The 14,523-nt window shown below is 43.5% G+C and overlaps 1 protein-coding gene across 1 annotated transcript in view; it reads left to right on the forward strand.

The window, feature by feature from the left end:
- Window positions 1–14,523, forward strand: part of LOC143793920 (A disintegrin and metalloproteinase with thrombospondin motifs 19-like) — a 105,181-nt gene that overhangs the window by 73,259 nt on the left and 17,399 nt on the right. Inside the window, exon 8 of the mRNA XM_077280857.1 lies at window positions 13,974–14,109. Coding sequence (XP_077136972.1) covers window positions 13,974–14,109 — 136 coding nt within the window. The remainder of the gene's footprint in view (window positions 1–13,973; window positions 14,110–14,523) is intronic.

Consider the following 14,523-nt stretch of genomic DNA (forward strand, 5'->3'; position numbering starts at 1 on the left):
CCTCCCCTTTTGTGAACAACAGTCCCTTTATTCGCACAATGCCACCTACGTGGCAAGCTCACAAACCCTTGGGGCAAAGTTTATAGAAGACATAGGGCAATGGCCAGGGGGAAATGGGCAGAGTCCATGGAGCAATGTAAGCAGTCTATAGGGACAAAAAAAGGTTTGGGACTCATTAACACTTAACAGTACCTTAATCCAGCAGAGGGATGCGCAAACGTGCATAAAACAAAACAGCAAGGGAAAACAAAACATCTGTCATTCTCGGCCAACACCATAAGTCCCGGTACTGGATGATTTTTTTTACCCCAAACCCCCAGGAATGCATTACAGTTTATATTTCTTCCTTCCACTTGCAACAAGCACAACTGGGACTTTATGGGGCAGATTGTTTAAATCTGGCAACTATGTGGTATACAGGTGGCTGCTTTCAGACCCTATGAACACACCCAAACAGGAACCTTAAGTCACATATATCATGGCCGGAGCACCTATAGCAGAGAAAGTCGTGCTGGAGGCATTTTCTCCACTGTTCTCCACTGTTCTTTCGGGTGCATTCTGTAGGGCTTGGGTGTGTAAGGCTTGAGGTTGTGTGTTCGGGTGGAGATCCCCACTTTCTGGCTGCATTAATGTCAACACCACCGCATACCATACCTACAGCTCATCTTCCTTCATAAATCACACCTAGTCACCCCCTTGCAAAGTGGGTCCATGATGCAAGGAGCCAGCATTGACATACACCCGGTTGCCAGTCTTTGTTTCTTGGGTGAAGCCTTACCCCCTCTTGCCGTCGATCTAGCTGGGCTTGCACCTACTTTTCCTTCCTCTTCTCCTGGATCACTCCCACCACCCACTTAGCCTTTGCATGGTTCAGGGCCAGGGGTTCCTCCTCCATGTACATTTACGGCCATGTTATCATGGCGGCTTCCTGGACAGGTACAGTACCTCTTTAGGGGCTGTGAGGTACTCACTGGCCATTGCGCGATCAGGTATTCAAACTTTTAGCCTGGCCTCACAAAAGCAGTCACTTTTGCTTCACAGTTGGTCTTTGCACTTTGTACCTCTTATGAGACCTCCGGTTTTGCCAGTCCACTTGGCCATACCTCTTCCGATTGCCAATCCAGCCATCACATTCACTCTGACCCTCCTTGTCATCCATGGAGTGCTACGTCATACCACCGATCATCTCTTTCCAATGGAAATCTGTACTTCTCTATGCTCAGTTGCATACTCTCCACTCTCCTCACCAACAATGGCACCTACCCGCTCTGTTGTAGGCGTATTTCTCTTCCTGGGTGTAAGCACTTCTGGCTCCTCTGCATGTTTTTCACAAGTTCCTGCCCATTCTCCATTGACTTGTTGCAACAGGCTGGGTTTCTTTCTCTTCCATCACACCCACTATCGGGCGGGTGCCGCTCACTATAAGCTGACCTCTCCAGACAGAATTCCTCCCAGGACAGAAAAATCTTTGCACCCTTGTGGTCTCCCAATACCCATGACAGGTAGAGCCTATTCTCCCTTGTGTGCCATTGACCACATTTTGGGGCCAAACTGCAGTCACCATCTTTCTTTTCACAGGAACCTTCTCCATATCTGTCAATTCTTCTTAATGCAAGGCTCCATCCTGCCAATCACGCCACTTGTAAGATGCCGGAGGATGGTAGTTATGAGCAAGCTGCTGCTCCATGTTGCCATGGCACTTTACAGAAAAATGGTGTCCCAGTTCAAATCTGCTGTCATGTGTAGGGTGCATTACACTCACATGGTTGTAGTCCGCAGGCCTCAGGTGTCTCCTGCTCTTCAACTTCAAAAGCTGCCGAACATAGAACAGGGGACAACCTGATCATTTCAGCACACAGGAGTTTACACTCAACAGTTCAAGTGCATCAGATTGTAACAGGCACAAGATTTTCCATTTCTTATTTCCATAGTACAGTACATTTCCAGCATTTCTTTACATTCTAAGTTTCTAAGTGGACTATCCCTATGTTCACTGATCCTGTCATCCCCAGGGATTCCCAGTCCAGTTCTGCAGTATTCCTGACATCCGTTACCTTTCCCATATGCAGTTCTATGTCTATCTTCCTCTGTGCGGAAGGGGTTGAGGTGCTCACTATAGCATCTTAATCAGGCTTTGAGCTCCAAACATTGCAGGAAACTATGTCTCATCCTGTGCTTTCCTATATTGTACACTATGCATTACTTATACACCATAATTTACCATATCACAGTATATTGCAAATCACATTATATCACATAACTACACAGTAAATAGAAAAAGACACATAACAGTATTCAAATTACAATACAACGCAATTAGTGTCTTGAAGGGCAGAATTGCGACAATACAGTCCACACACTCTTACATTTCAACAAAGTACAGTGGATTGCTAACACAGAAGGGCTGCTGTCTGTAAGTCAAAATCAGAGGCAGAAATTAAGGCCAAAAAGGGTCAAAGCCGGAGTCGCATCAAGGACAAACTCAGGAGGCAATCGGGTAGTCAGAATTCAAGCCAGAGTCTGAACACAGGAAAACAAAACAAATCACATGAGCCATGTCAGAGTAAGGTCAGACAGTCTACTACAGAGGTGTCAAACTGCATTCCTCGAGGGCCGCCAACAGGTCATGTTTTCAGGATTTCCTTGTATTGCACAGGTGATAATTTACTCACCTGCACAGAATGATTCCAGCACCTTGTGGAATGCTAAGGAAATCCTGAAAACATGACCTGTTGGCGGCCCTCAAGGAATGCAGTTTGACACCTCTGGTCTACTACTACTTAAATACACTAATTAATAACTGCTAGCTAGAGTCAGTCTGCTAGAGTACATGTAGAAGGAAGCCCCGCATATGGCTTTACCAGCTCACTGCAGCAAAACACAAGTGAATAACAAAGGAGAAACAGTTTCAACAATATGAAACTTAAATACCAACACACTGCAGGCGTTAACTGTAGTATTATTGTGGTGCCGCCTAGCGACCAGGGCAGGGGTTATAGTAGCATGTTCAGATACAGATATGACATATTTTCCTTGATTGACCAAAAATCCATAAGAATCAATCAGAGGCCCTGCATAGCAAACATATTGCTGGTATACCAAAACTATATCACTTTTTTATCTTTTTGTATTCTTGTCAGTTAAGAAACAATTGCTCACAGCTAGTCAAGTGATAAGCTTTCTTTAACTAAAGCTTCATTTTTCCAATAATTTTCACTTTTCTCCTATTTTATTGCCACTCTCCTCTCTGCTCTTCTTGCCTTTTTGCATCTTCCCTTCTTTCAGTTGTTGTGTTCATAGCACAAGTTAATTTATTATTTTTCACATAAATTTTATTGAATTTTTTTATGTTAACTTAGGGAGGAAAGGGAGGATAGGGAGAGGGAATAAAGAGGAAGGGAGGATAAGGGATAGAAGGTAGGGAAAGGGGTAAACAGAAAGGGGAAAGAAAAGGAAAGGAGGAAAAATGGAAAGACCCCTATAAAAATAGGGGAGAGACAAGCATACATGTACACATGCATCTCACAAAATTAGAATATCATCAAAAAGTTCATTTATTTCAGTTCTTCAATACAAAAAGTGAGACTCATATATAAAGTCATTACACACAGAATGATCTATTTCAAAAGTTTATTTCTGTTAGTGTTGAGGATTATGGCTTACAGCCAATAAAAACCCCAAAGTCATTACCTCAATATATTAGAATACTTTATAACACCAGCTTGAAAATATGATTTTAAAATCTAAAATGCTGGCCTACTGAAATGTGTATTCAGTAAATGCACTCAATACTTGGTCGGGGATCCTTTTGCATCAATAGCTGCATCAATGTGGCGTGGCATGGAGGCGATCCGCCTGTGGCACTGCTGTGGTGTTATGGAAGCCCAGGTTGCTTTGATAGCAGCCTCCAGCTTTTCTGCATTGTTGAGTCTGTTGTCTCTCATCTTCGTCTTGATAATTCCCCATAGATTCTTTATGGGGTTAAGGTCAGGTGAGTTTGCTGGCCAATCAAGCACAGTGATACTGTTGTTTGTAAACCAGGTATTGGTACTTTTGACAGTGTGGACAGGTGCCAAGTCCTGCTGGAGAATGAAATTTCCATCTCCAAAAAGCTTGTTGGCAGATGGAAGCATGAAGTGCTCTAAAATTTCCTGGTAGACTGCTGGGCTGACTTTTGTCTTGATAAAACACAGTGGACCTACACCAGCAGATGGCATGGCTCCCAAAACCATCACTGATTGTGGAAACTTCACACTATCCCTAAAGCAGCTTGGATTGAGTGCCTCTCCACTCTTCCTCTAGACTCTGGGACCTTGAGGGACCTTGATTTCCAAGGTCTAGTGTGAAGTATCCACTTTCACTGATGGTTTTGGGAGCCATGTCATCTGGTGGTGTAGGTCCACTGTGTTTTATCAAGACCAAAGTCAGCGCAGCTGACTACCAGGAAATTTTAGAGCACTTCATGCTTCTCTGTGCCGACAAACATTTGGCGATGGAAATTTCATTCTACAGTAGGACTTGGCACCAGTCCACACTGCCAAAAGTACCAATACTTGGTCTAAAAGCAACAGTATCACTGTTCTTGATTGGCCAGCAAACTCACCTGACCTTAAACTCGCCTGTCAAGAGGAAGATGAGAGACACCAGACCCAACAATGCAGATGAGCTGAAGGCTGCTATCAAAGCAACCTGGTCTTCCAAAACACCTCAGCAGTGCCACAGACTAATCGCCTCCATGCCACACTGCATTGATGCAGTAAGTGATGCAAAAGGAGCCCCGACCAAGTATTGAGTGAATTTACTGAACATACATTTCAGTAGGCCAGCATTTTGGATTTTAAAATCATATTTTCAAGCTGGTGTTATAAAGTATTCTAATGTATTGAGATAATGACTTTGGGGTTTTCATTGGCTGTAAGCCATAATCACTAACATAAATAAACACTTGAAATAGATCATTCTGTTTGTAATGACTTTATATAATATATGAGCTTCACTTTTTCTATTGAAGAACTGAAATAAATGAACTTTTTGATGATATTCTAATTGTGTGAGATGTACCTGTACTTAAGTAGCATTAGTCATACAAATAACTGTTACTTAATATAACAGCATCTGAAAATCAAAAATAACATTAGTCATACAAATACTTTAAGTAAAATATAAAATATATGAGAGCTTGTCACATCCGGGCACACTCTTGGGTGACCCTAAGACTATGTGGAGGGAAAGTTCAGTTCATTCAAAACAGTAGCAAGTGGAGTAAGACTTTACTAATTACTTAATAATAAGGCAAAACACTGAAGTCTGCTATTACATTGTAATCCAAAAAAGAGAAGACCTCGTGGGAAATTTAGCAAAATTAGCATCCCGTTCTGTCCGGTAGGACATATGTCATGAATCCCAATGGCTAGGGATAGCACAGGACAAGCAAAGTACAAATATATTACGGACGAGCTCTAGGGTGATGGAACCTGGGCTGACCGCTGCCCTATGCCTGACAAACGCAACTAGAGATAGCCAGGGAGCGTGCCTACGTTGGTTCTAGACGCCACGCACCAGCCTAAGAGCTAACTAGCACTGCAGAGAAAATAAAGACCTCACTTGCCTCCAGCGGAATGAACCCCAAAAGATATAGTTGCCCCCCACATGTATTGACGGTGAAATGAGAGGAAGGCACACACATAGAGATGATATATATAGTTTTAGCAAATTGAGGCCCGCTGTAAACTAGAAAGCAGAATGATACAAAAGGGGACTGAGCGGTCAGCAAAAAACCCTAATCAAAAAAACCATCCTGAGATTACAAGAACCCATGTGCCAACTCATGGCACATGGGGAGAACCTCAGTCCACTAGAGCTACCAGCTAGCATAGAGACATAATAAGCAAGCTGGACAAAAAACCAAACAACTGAAAATCAGCACTTAGCTTATCCTGAAAGATCTGGGAGCAGGTAGGCAGGAACCAAACAGAGCACATCTGAATACATTGATAGCCGGCAAGGGAAATGACAGAAAGGCCAGGTAAAATAGGAAACACCCAGCCACTGATGGACAGGTGGAAACCAAAGGCCGCAACCCACCAAAGTCACCCAGTACCAGCAGTAACCACCAGAGGGAGCCCACAAACAGAATCCACAACAGTACCCCCCCCTTGAGGAGGGGTCACCGAACCCTCACGAGAACCCCCAGGGCGATCAGGGTGAGCTCTATGGAAGGCGCGGACCAAATCAGTCGCATGAACATCGGAGGCGACCACCCAGGAATTATCCTCCTGACCATAACCCTTCCACTTAACCAAATACTGGAGTTTGCGTCTGGAAACACGAGAATCCAAGATCTTCTCAACAACATACTCCAATTCTCCCTCCACCAGCACCGGAGCAGGAGGCCCAACCGAAGGAACAACGGGCACCTCATACCTCCGCAACAATGACCGATGGAACACATTATGAATAGCAAACGATGCTGGGAGATCCAAACGAAAAGATACAGGGTTAAGAATCTCCGAGATCCTATAAGGACCGATGAACCGAGGCTTGAACTTAGGAGAAGAGACCTTCATAGGGACAAAACGAGAAGACAACCACACCAAATCCCCAACAAGAAGTCGGGGACCCACGCGGCGACGGCAATTAGCAAACTGCTGAGTCTTCTCCTGAGATAACTTCAAATTGTCCACCACCTGATTCCAAATCTGATGCAGCCTGTCCACCACCACGTGAAAAACGAGGATGAAACCCCGAATTACAAAAGAAAGGAGAGACCAACGTGGCCGAACTAGCCCGATTATTAAGAGCAAATTCGGCCAGTGGCAAAAAAGCAACCCAGTCATCTTGATCAGCAGAAACAAAACACCTCAAATAAGTTTCCAAGGTCTGATTAGTTCGCTCCGTCTGGCCATTCGTCTGAGGATGGAATGCAGACGAGAAAGACAAATCAATGCCCATCTTGGCACAAAACGTCCGCCAAAATCTAGACACAAACTGGGATCCCCTGTCAGAAACGATATTCTCCGGAATCCCATGCAAACGAACCACGTTCTGAAAAAATAAAGGGACCAACTCAGAGGAGGAAGGCAACTTAGGCAAGGGCACCAAATGAACCATCTTAGAAAAGCGGTCACACACAACCCAGATAACGGACATTTTCTGTGAAACCGGGAGATCAGAAATAAAATCCATGGAAATGTGCGTCCAAGGCCTCTTCGGGATGGGCAAGGATAACAACAACCCACTGGCCCGAGAACAGCAAGGCTTAGCTCGAGCACACACTTCACAAGACTGCACAAAGGTACGCACATCCCTAGACAAAGAAGGCCACCAAAAAGACCTGGCCACCAAGTCTCTAGTACCAAATATTCCAGGATGACCAGCCAACACAGAAGAATGGACCTCGGAGATGACTCTACTGGTCCAATCATCCGGAACAAACAGTCTTTCTGGTGGACAACGATCCGGTTTATCCACCTGAAACTCCTGCAATGCACGTCGCAAGTCTGGGGATACGGCGGACAATATTACCCCATCCCTAAGGATACCAGTAGGCCCAGAGTCTCCAGGAGAGTCAGGCACAAAACTCCTGGAAAGAGCATCTGCCTTCACATTCTTTGAACCTGGCAGGTATGAAACCACGAAATTGAAACGAGAAAAAAACAACGACCAACGAGCCTGTCTAGGATTCAAACGCCTGGCAGACTCAAGGTAAATGAGATTCTTGTGGTCAGTCAAGACCACCACACGATGTTTAGCACCCTCAAGCCAATGACGCCACTCCTCAAATGCCCACTTCATGGCCAAAAGCTCCCGATTACCCACATCATAATTGCGCTCGGCGGGCGAGAATTTTCTAGAGAAGAATGCACATGGCTTCATCACCGAGCCATTAGAACTTCTCTGTGACAAAACCGCCCCCGCTCCAATCTCGGAAGCATCAACCTCAACCTGAAAAGGAAGTGAAACATCTGGTTGACACAACACAGGAGCAGAAGAAAACCGGCGCTTAAGTTCCTGAAAGGCCTCCACGGCCGCAGGAGACCAATCAGCAACATCAGCACCCTTTTTAGTCAAATCAGTCAAAGGTTTAACAATACTGGAAAAATTAGCAATGAACCGACGATAAAAATTAGCAAACCCCAAGAACTTCTGAAGGCTCTTAACAGATGTAGGTTGTGTCCAGTCACAAATCGCCTGAACCTTGACGGGATCCATCTCAATAGTAGAAGGAGAAAAAATGTACCCCAAAAAAGAAATCTTCTGGACTCCGAAGAGACACTTTGAGCCCTTCACAAACAGAGAATTGGCCCGCAGAACCTGAAACACCTTCCTGACCTGTAGAACATGAGACTCCCAGTCATCAGAAAACACCAAAATATCATCCAAATACACAATCATAAACTTATCCAGATATTCACGGAAAATATTGTGCATAAAGGACTGAAAGACTGACGGAGCATTGGAGAGTCCAAAAGGCATTACCAAATACTCAAAATGGCCCTCAGGCGTATTAAATGCGGTTTTCCACTCATCACCCTGTTTTATCCGCACCAGATTATACGCACCGCGAAGATCTATCTTAGTGAACCACCTAGCCCCCTTAATGCGAGCAAACAAATCAGTCAATAATGGCAATGGATACTGATACTTGACTGTAATCTTATTCAGAAGGCGATAATCTATACAAGGCCTCAGGGAACTATCTTTTTTTGCCACAAAAAAAAAACCTGCTCCCAGAGGGGACGAAGATGGACGAATATGTCCCTTTTCCAAGGACTCCTTAATATAATTCCGCATAGCAGTATGCTCTGGCAGTGACAGATTAAATAAACGACCCTTAGGGAACTTACTGCCAGGAATCAATTCTATAGCACAGTCACAATCTCTATGCGGAGGGAGCGAATTGAGCTTAGGCTCCTCAAAAACATCCCTATAGTCAGACAAAAATGCAGGGATCTCAGAAGGAGTAGATGAAGCGATTGAAATCGGAGGTGCATCATCATGAACCCCCTGACATCCCCAGCTTAACACAGACATTGTTTTCCAGTCCAGGACAGGATTATGAGTTTGTAACCATGGCAGACCAAGCACTAGTACATCATGTAAATTATAAAGTACAAGGAAGCGAATCACCTCCTGATGAACGGGAGTCATGCGCATGGTCACTTGTGTCCAATACTGCGGTTTATTCATAGCCAATGGTGTAGAGTCAATTCCCTTCAGAGGAATAGGAACTTCCAGAGGTTCCAGACTAAAACCGCAGCGTTTAGCAAATGACCAATCCATAAGACTCAGGGCAGCGCCCGAATCCACATAGGCATCGACGGAAATGGAAGACAGTGAAAAAATCAGAGTCACAGACAAAATGAACTTACGCTGCAGAGTACCAATGGCAAAAGATTTATCAACCCTTTTTGTGCGTTTAGAGCATGCTGATATAACATGAGCTGAATCACCACAATAGAAACACAATCCATTTTTCCGCCTATAATTTTGCCGTTCACTTCCGGACTGAATTCTATCACATTGCATAGTCTCAGGTGCCTGTTCAGAAGACACCGCCAACTGGTGCACGGGTTTGCGCTCCCGTAAACGCCGATCAATCTAAATGGCCATAGCCATAGACTCATTCAGACCTGTAGGCGTAGGGAACCCCACCATAATATCCTTAATGGCCTCAGAAAGACCATTTCTGAAGTTTGCAGCCAGGGCGCACTCATTCAACTGAGTAAGCACCGACCATTTCCGAAACTTCTGACAATATATCTCCGCTTCATCATGCCCCTGAGAGAGGGCTAATAAAGCCTTTTCAGCCTGAATCTCCAGGTTAGGTTCTTCATAGAGCAATCCCAATGCCAGAAAAAACGCATCCACACTGAGCAATGCAGGATCCCCTGGTGCCAATGCAAATGCCCAATTCTGAGGGTCGCCCCGCAGGAAAGATATTACAATCTTGACCTGTTGAGCAGGGTCTCCAGAGGAGCGAGATTTTAAAGAAAGAAACAATTTACAATTGTTCCTGAAATTCAGGAAGGTAGATCTATCTCCAGAAAAGAACTCTGGAATAGGAATTCTAGGTTCAGACATGGGAGTGTGAACAACAAAATCCTGTATGTTTTGAACTTTTGCCGCGAGATTACTCAGGCTGGAAGCCAAACTCTGGACATCCATGTTAAACAGCTAAGATCAGAGCCATTCAAGGGTTAAGAGGAGGTAAGAAGCAGCTAGACAGCAATTAAGGGCTAGGCAGCAAAACTCTGAAGGGAAAAAAAAAAAAAATTTCCCTTAAACACTTCTCTTTCTCCTGCTTCAGCCCAAACAATTAACACTTTGTGGGCCGGCTATACTGTCATGAATCCCAATGGCTAGGGATAGCACAGGACAAGCAAAGTACAAATATATTACGGACGAGCTCTAGGGTGATGGAACCTGGGCTGACCGTTGCCCTACGCCTGACAAACGCAACTAGAGATAGCCAGGGAGCGTGCCTACGTTGGTTCTAGACGCCACGCACCAGCCTAAGAGCTAACTAGCACTGCAGAGAAAATAAAGACCTCACTTGCCTCCAGCGGAATGAACCCCAAAAGATATAGTTGCCCCCCACATGTATTGACGGTGAAATGAGAGGAAGGCACACACATAGAGATGATATATATAGTTTTAGCAAATTGAGGCCCGCTGTAAACTAGAAAGCAGAACGATACAAAAGGGGACTGAGCGGTCAGCAAAAAACCCTAATCAAAAAAACCATCCTGAGATTACAAGAACCCATGTGCCAACTCATGGCACATGGGGAGAACCTCAGTCCACTAGAGCTACCAGCTAGCATAGAGACATAAAAAGCAAGCTGGACAAAAAACCAAACAACTGAAAATCAGCACTTAGCTTATCCTGAAAGATCTGGGAGCAGGTAGGCAGGAACCAAACAGAGCACATCTGAATACATTGATAGCCGGCAAGGGAAATGACAGAAAGGCCAGGTAAAATAGGAAACACCCAGCCACTGATGGACAGGTGGAAACCAAAGGCCGCAACCCACCAAAGTCACCCAGTACCAGCAGTAACCACCAGAGGGAGCCCACAAACAGAATCCACAACAGACATAGGCCTGATGAGAATGAAGAAAGAGAGACCATGTGAAGCCAATGAAGACTTTATTCCGATTTTTTTCAAAAAGGCAAGTACTTGCTCCGGTGATGAGATATCTATTAGTTTTGATGCAAATTTTACTTGTATGGTGGAAGTCTGGGTCCAGTGATAGGGTATTTCTATGTGTAGGAGTTCTCGAGCCATATAGTGGAATGATTTTCTTTTTTGAATTGTGGCTCTAGACAAGTCTTTGAACAGAGTTATTTTGTCATACGGAGATGCAAGGATTTTTGAATTTCCTGTCAGGGCAAGAAGATCATTCTATACCCACCCCGGGTAGAAGGACACAATAATGTCTCTTGTTATATTTGGAGGGAGAGAGAGTGGTCTAGGGATTCTTAATGCCCTCTCAACCAGATTTTTAATTTTGGTATTAGGTAACAAATCACATATCATTGTAGAGATATAGTCTTTTAATTGAGAGGGCTGGACCGATTCCGGAATTCCTCTAATTTTCAAGTTATTTTTTCTTTTAAAATCTTCATAATTAGCCAAGCCATCTTTAAAAGAGAGAATATCTTTTTGAATCTTTTCCAGAGAATCCGAGATTAAAGAAATATTTTTGACGTCCTTTGAAAGTGGGGTTACGTAATTTTTGTTTGTCTTATCGATTATTTTTGAAAAGGGTAGAGGAATGTCAGGGGCCTTGATAACGTTTGGATTGAAGACTTTAACTATATATGATAGAGTGTCTATAAGAAGGTTTTTGATAAAGGTCTCAGAGGCCCTTGTTTCCTTTCTTTGTTGGGAGTCAAAAGTCTTTGTATTGGTCCCATATACAATTATCAAATTACCATCAGTACCTATACCGCTTCCTGTGATATCCGCTGATGCCAGAAAAGCATTACAGATTTTAATCATAAATCCTTCAGATGAAGAATATTCGTAAGCGGGAATATTGTCCACTAGAGATAAATTAAAAGGATGCACCTCAGACTTCATAGAAATTTGCTTCAGACTAGAGTCTTTTGTATTTAACTGCTTTGAGAAATTTTCCGGGATATCGGACTTCTCGGTACTATTAGAATCCTCTGAATAGGAATGTATAGATGAAGTGTCAACAAAATCTCCATCATAGAGAGAATCACTCCCCCCATAAAAAGAGGAGTCTGCCACGTCAGTAAAGTCTTCTGAGTGGACACTCTCTAGTTCCTCGTGAGAGATAGAAGAAACGTCTGTTTCAGAGTGTGAGACATGTTGGGAATCTGTTAGGTCTGAATGATCCTCTGTGTCACTATTATTTTTAATAATGGCTGGTTCTATCATGGAGGTAGATTTTGCATTTTTGTTTTGGAATGGTACAATAAAAAGTAAAAAAGTTTAGTAAGTTCTTTCAAAGATTCCAAGCAATCCTTTTGCAAATCTAATAAAGGTTTTAAGGTGTCAGGATCTTCTGTATGGTTTACAGTCATTTGGTCATTGCCGTGCAGCAGTGTAATATCATCATACCCCAGGGGATGACTACAGTCTTTTGTTCTAACTATGTGGTTGGAGATTGACCCATTATGGCAGGAGGAATTATTAAAGGAAGTTGCATTGTATTTATTAGTGAAGGGATTTGAGGATACAAAGGTGGCCCAGTCCCCTGATGTGTAATGTGTTTTATACTTCTCATAGAACTCTGCAGGAGGATCCACTGTACCATTCAGTTGTGTCCCGTTAGCAGAGCCTTCAACTGAAACATCGCAAAGTCCCTTTTTGAAACCGCTGTCCTGGGGCACCTTCCCTTTAACTATCAAACTTCTGTCTGGTGGCTCTGCATACTCTTTGTCACCCTGCATATGTCCCAAAGATTGTAAGTTTTTGTAAGGGGGTGGCACACCTCCTTGAACATGAGGGAGGCTGCAGACCATCGCGGTCTTGAAGTGGTGTTTCATTCACCGTATCAGATATCATCTGGCTGGCAGTGTATCCCCCATCCTCCTTCTTCCCCATCTTGAGCACTGTGGACCAGAGTGAAGTTCCTCCGGATCCCAGGCAGCCAGGCAGAGCTCTGGCGAGACCGGCCTCCGCCAGAGCAGGAGGAAGCTCCCTTTGATCTTCTATCAGCGGCACCAGTTTCACTTCCTTCTCCGTCGCCACGGTGATTCCCCAGCATCTAATTTCATTGCTGGCAGTTGGCGAGGAGAGTGATGAACTGTTCAGCTTCCTGCACCATGGGTCCCGGTGAGTCAGGGGAGACCCGTCATCTTTCTCCAAAGGTGCCGCGTCGCTCCTCTTCTTTATCCCAGGTGTCGCTGCTTTTTGCCGGCGGTCTGTCATTTCTTCAGCAGCTAAAGCCTGAGCTGCATGTAGGTTGGGTTTCTTCTTTCCCAGCACCAGATTAGCTGGCGTCCTCCCCATAGCTGATGAGGGAGATGAATCAGCAGTTTTCCCGGGGATATTTCTCTGTCCTGGAAATGACTTTTTCTTCAGTAAGTCCATGTTTTTCTTCGTAATTAACGATCCAGGCATGTTCCCAAAGGTCCTCAGTTTTTGATAGCACTGAAAAGTCTACTTAAAGTAAGATAATGTTGCATATTTTAGGCGATTCACAGGAGCTCCTGCAAAACAGGTCAGCTCCCTTCCCCTTGCAAACCACGCCCCCATGTGCTATAAATTCTATGATGGATCAGGGTTAAAGTAACTTCTTTGCATTATTCTTGATATGTAGATATCTGACTGTTTGTAATATAATCTTTTTTTCCTGTTATGCTACCAATTGAAGTTTGTTTTTTTTTTAAATGTATTAAAATCTATTATAAAACTATGTAATTAAATGCTATGTAAAATCAGTTGAACATTATGCATTATCAGTTGAACATTTCTGCATTTATTTTAAACATTAGGTGAAAGAAGAACAACTGTGTCCTGTACGAAAATTATGAATAAAAATATAACTACTGTAGATAATGTAAGCTGTAGAGATCTGATGAAGCCAGAAGCTCAAATAAGAAAATGTAACGAACAACCATGTCAAACAAGGTACCTAAATTAGTTCCTTTTGTAAGGTTCCTTTTTGGCTCAGTATAATTTTGAACATCTCAATACCAGTGATAAACATGACATGGTGATTGCTCCTACCTTCACACTATCTATACCACTACTTCAGCGGCCAGTGATGTAATGTTGTGAAAGTGGTGGACATGGAAGCAAAGAAGGCCATTATAGTTAAAAACAGAAAGTCTTTTACTGAGTTGTTTAAAGTTGAATAAACATAACAGATTTCAGGCAACAGACTTGATAATTCTAAAAAGGTCAATATTAGAGGCTTCACGCTGATGATTACATACAGTTGTGCTCAAAAGTTTACATACCCCAGCAGAAAGTTTGCTTTCTTTGCCTTTTTTCAGAAAATATAAATGATAACACCAAAACTTTTTCTTCACTCATGGTTAG

This window comes from Ranitomeya variabilis, chromosome 1 (assembly GCF_051348905.1).
Source record: "Ranitomeya variabilis isolate aRanVar5 chromosome 1, aRanVar5.hap1, whole genome shotgun sequence".
NCBI lineage: Eukaryota > Metazoa > Chordata > Amphibia > Anura > Dendrobatidae > Ranitomeya > Ranitomeya variabilis.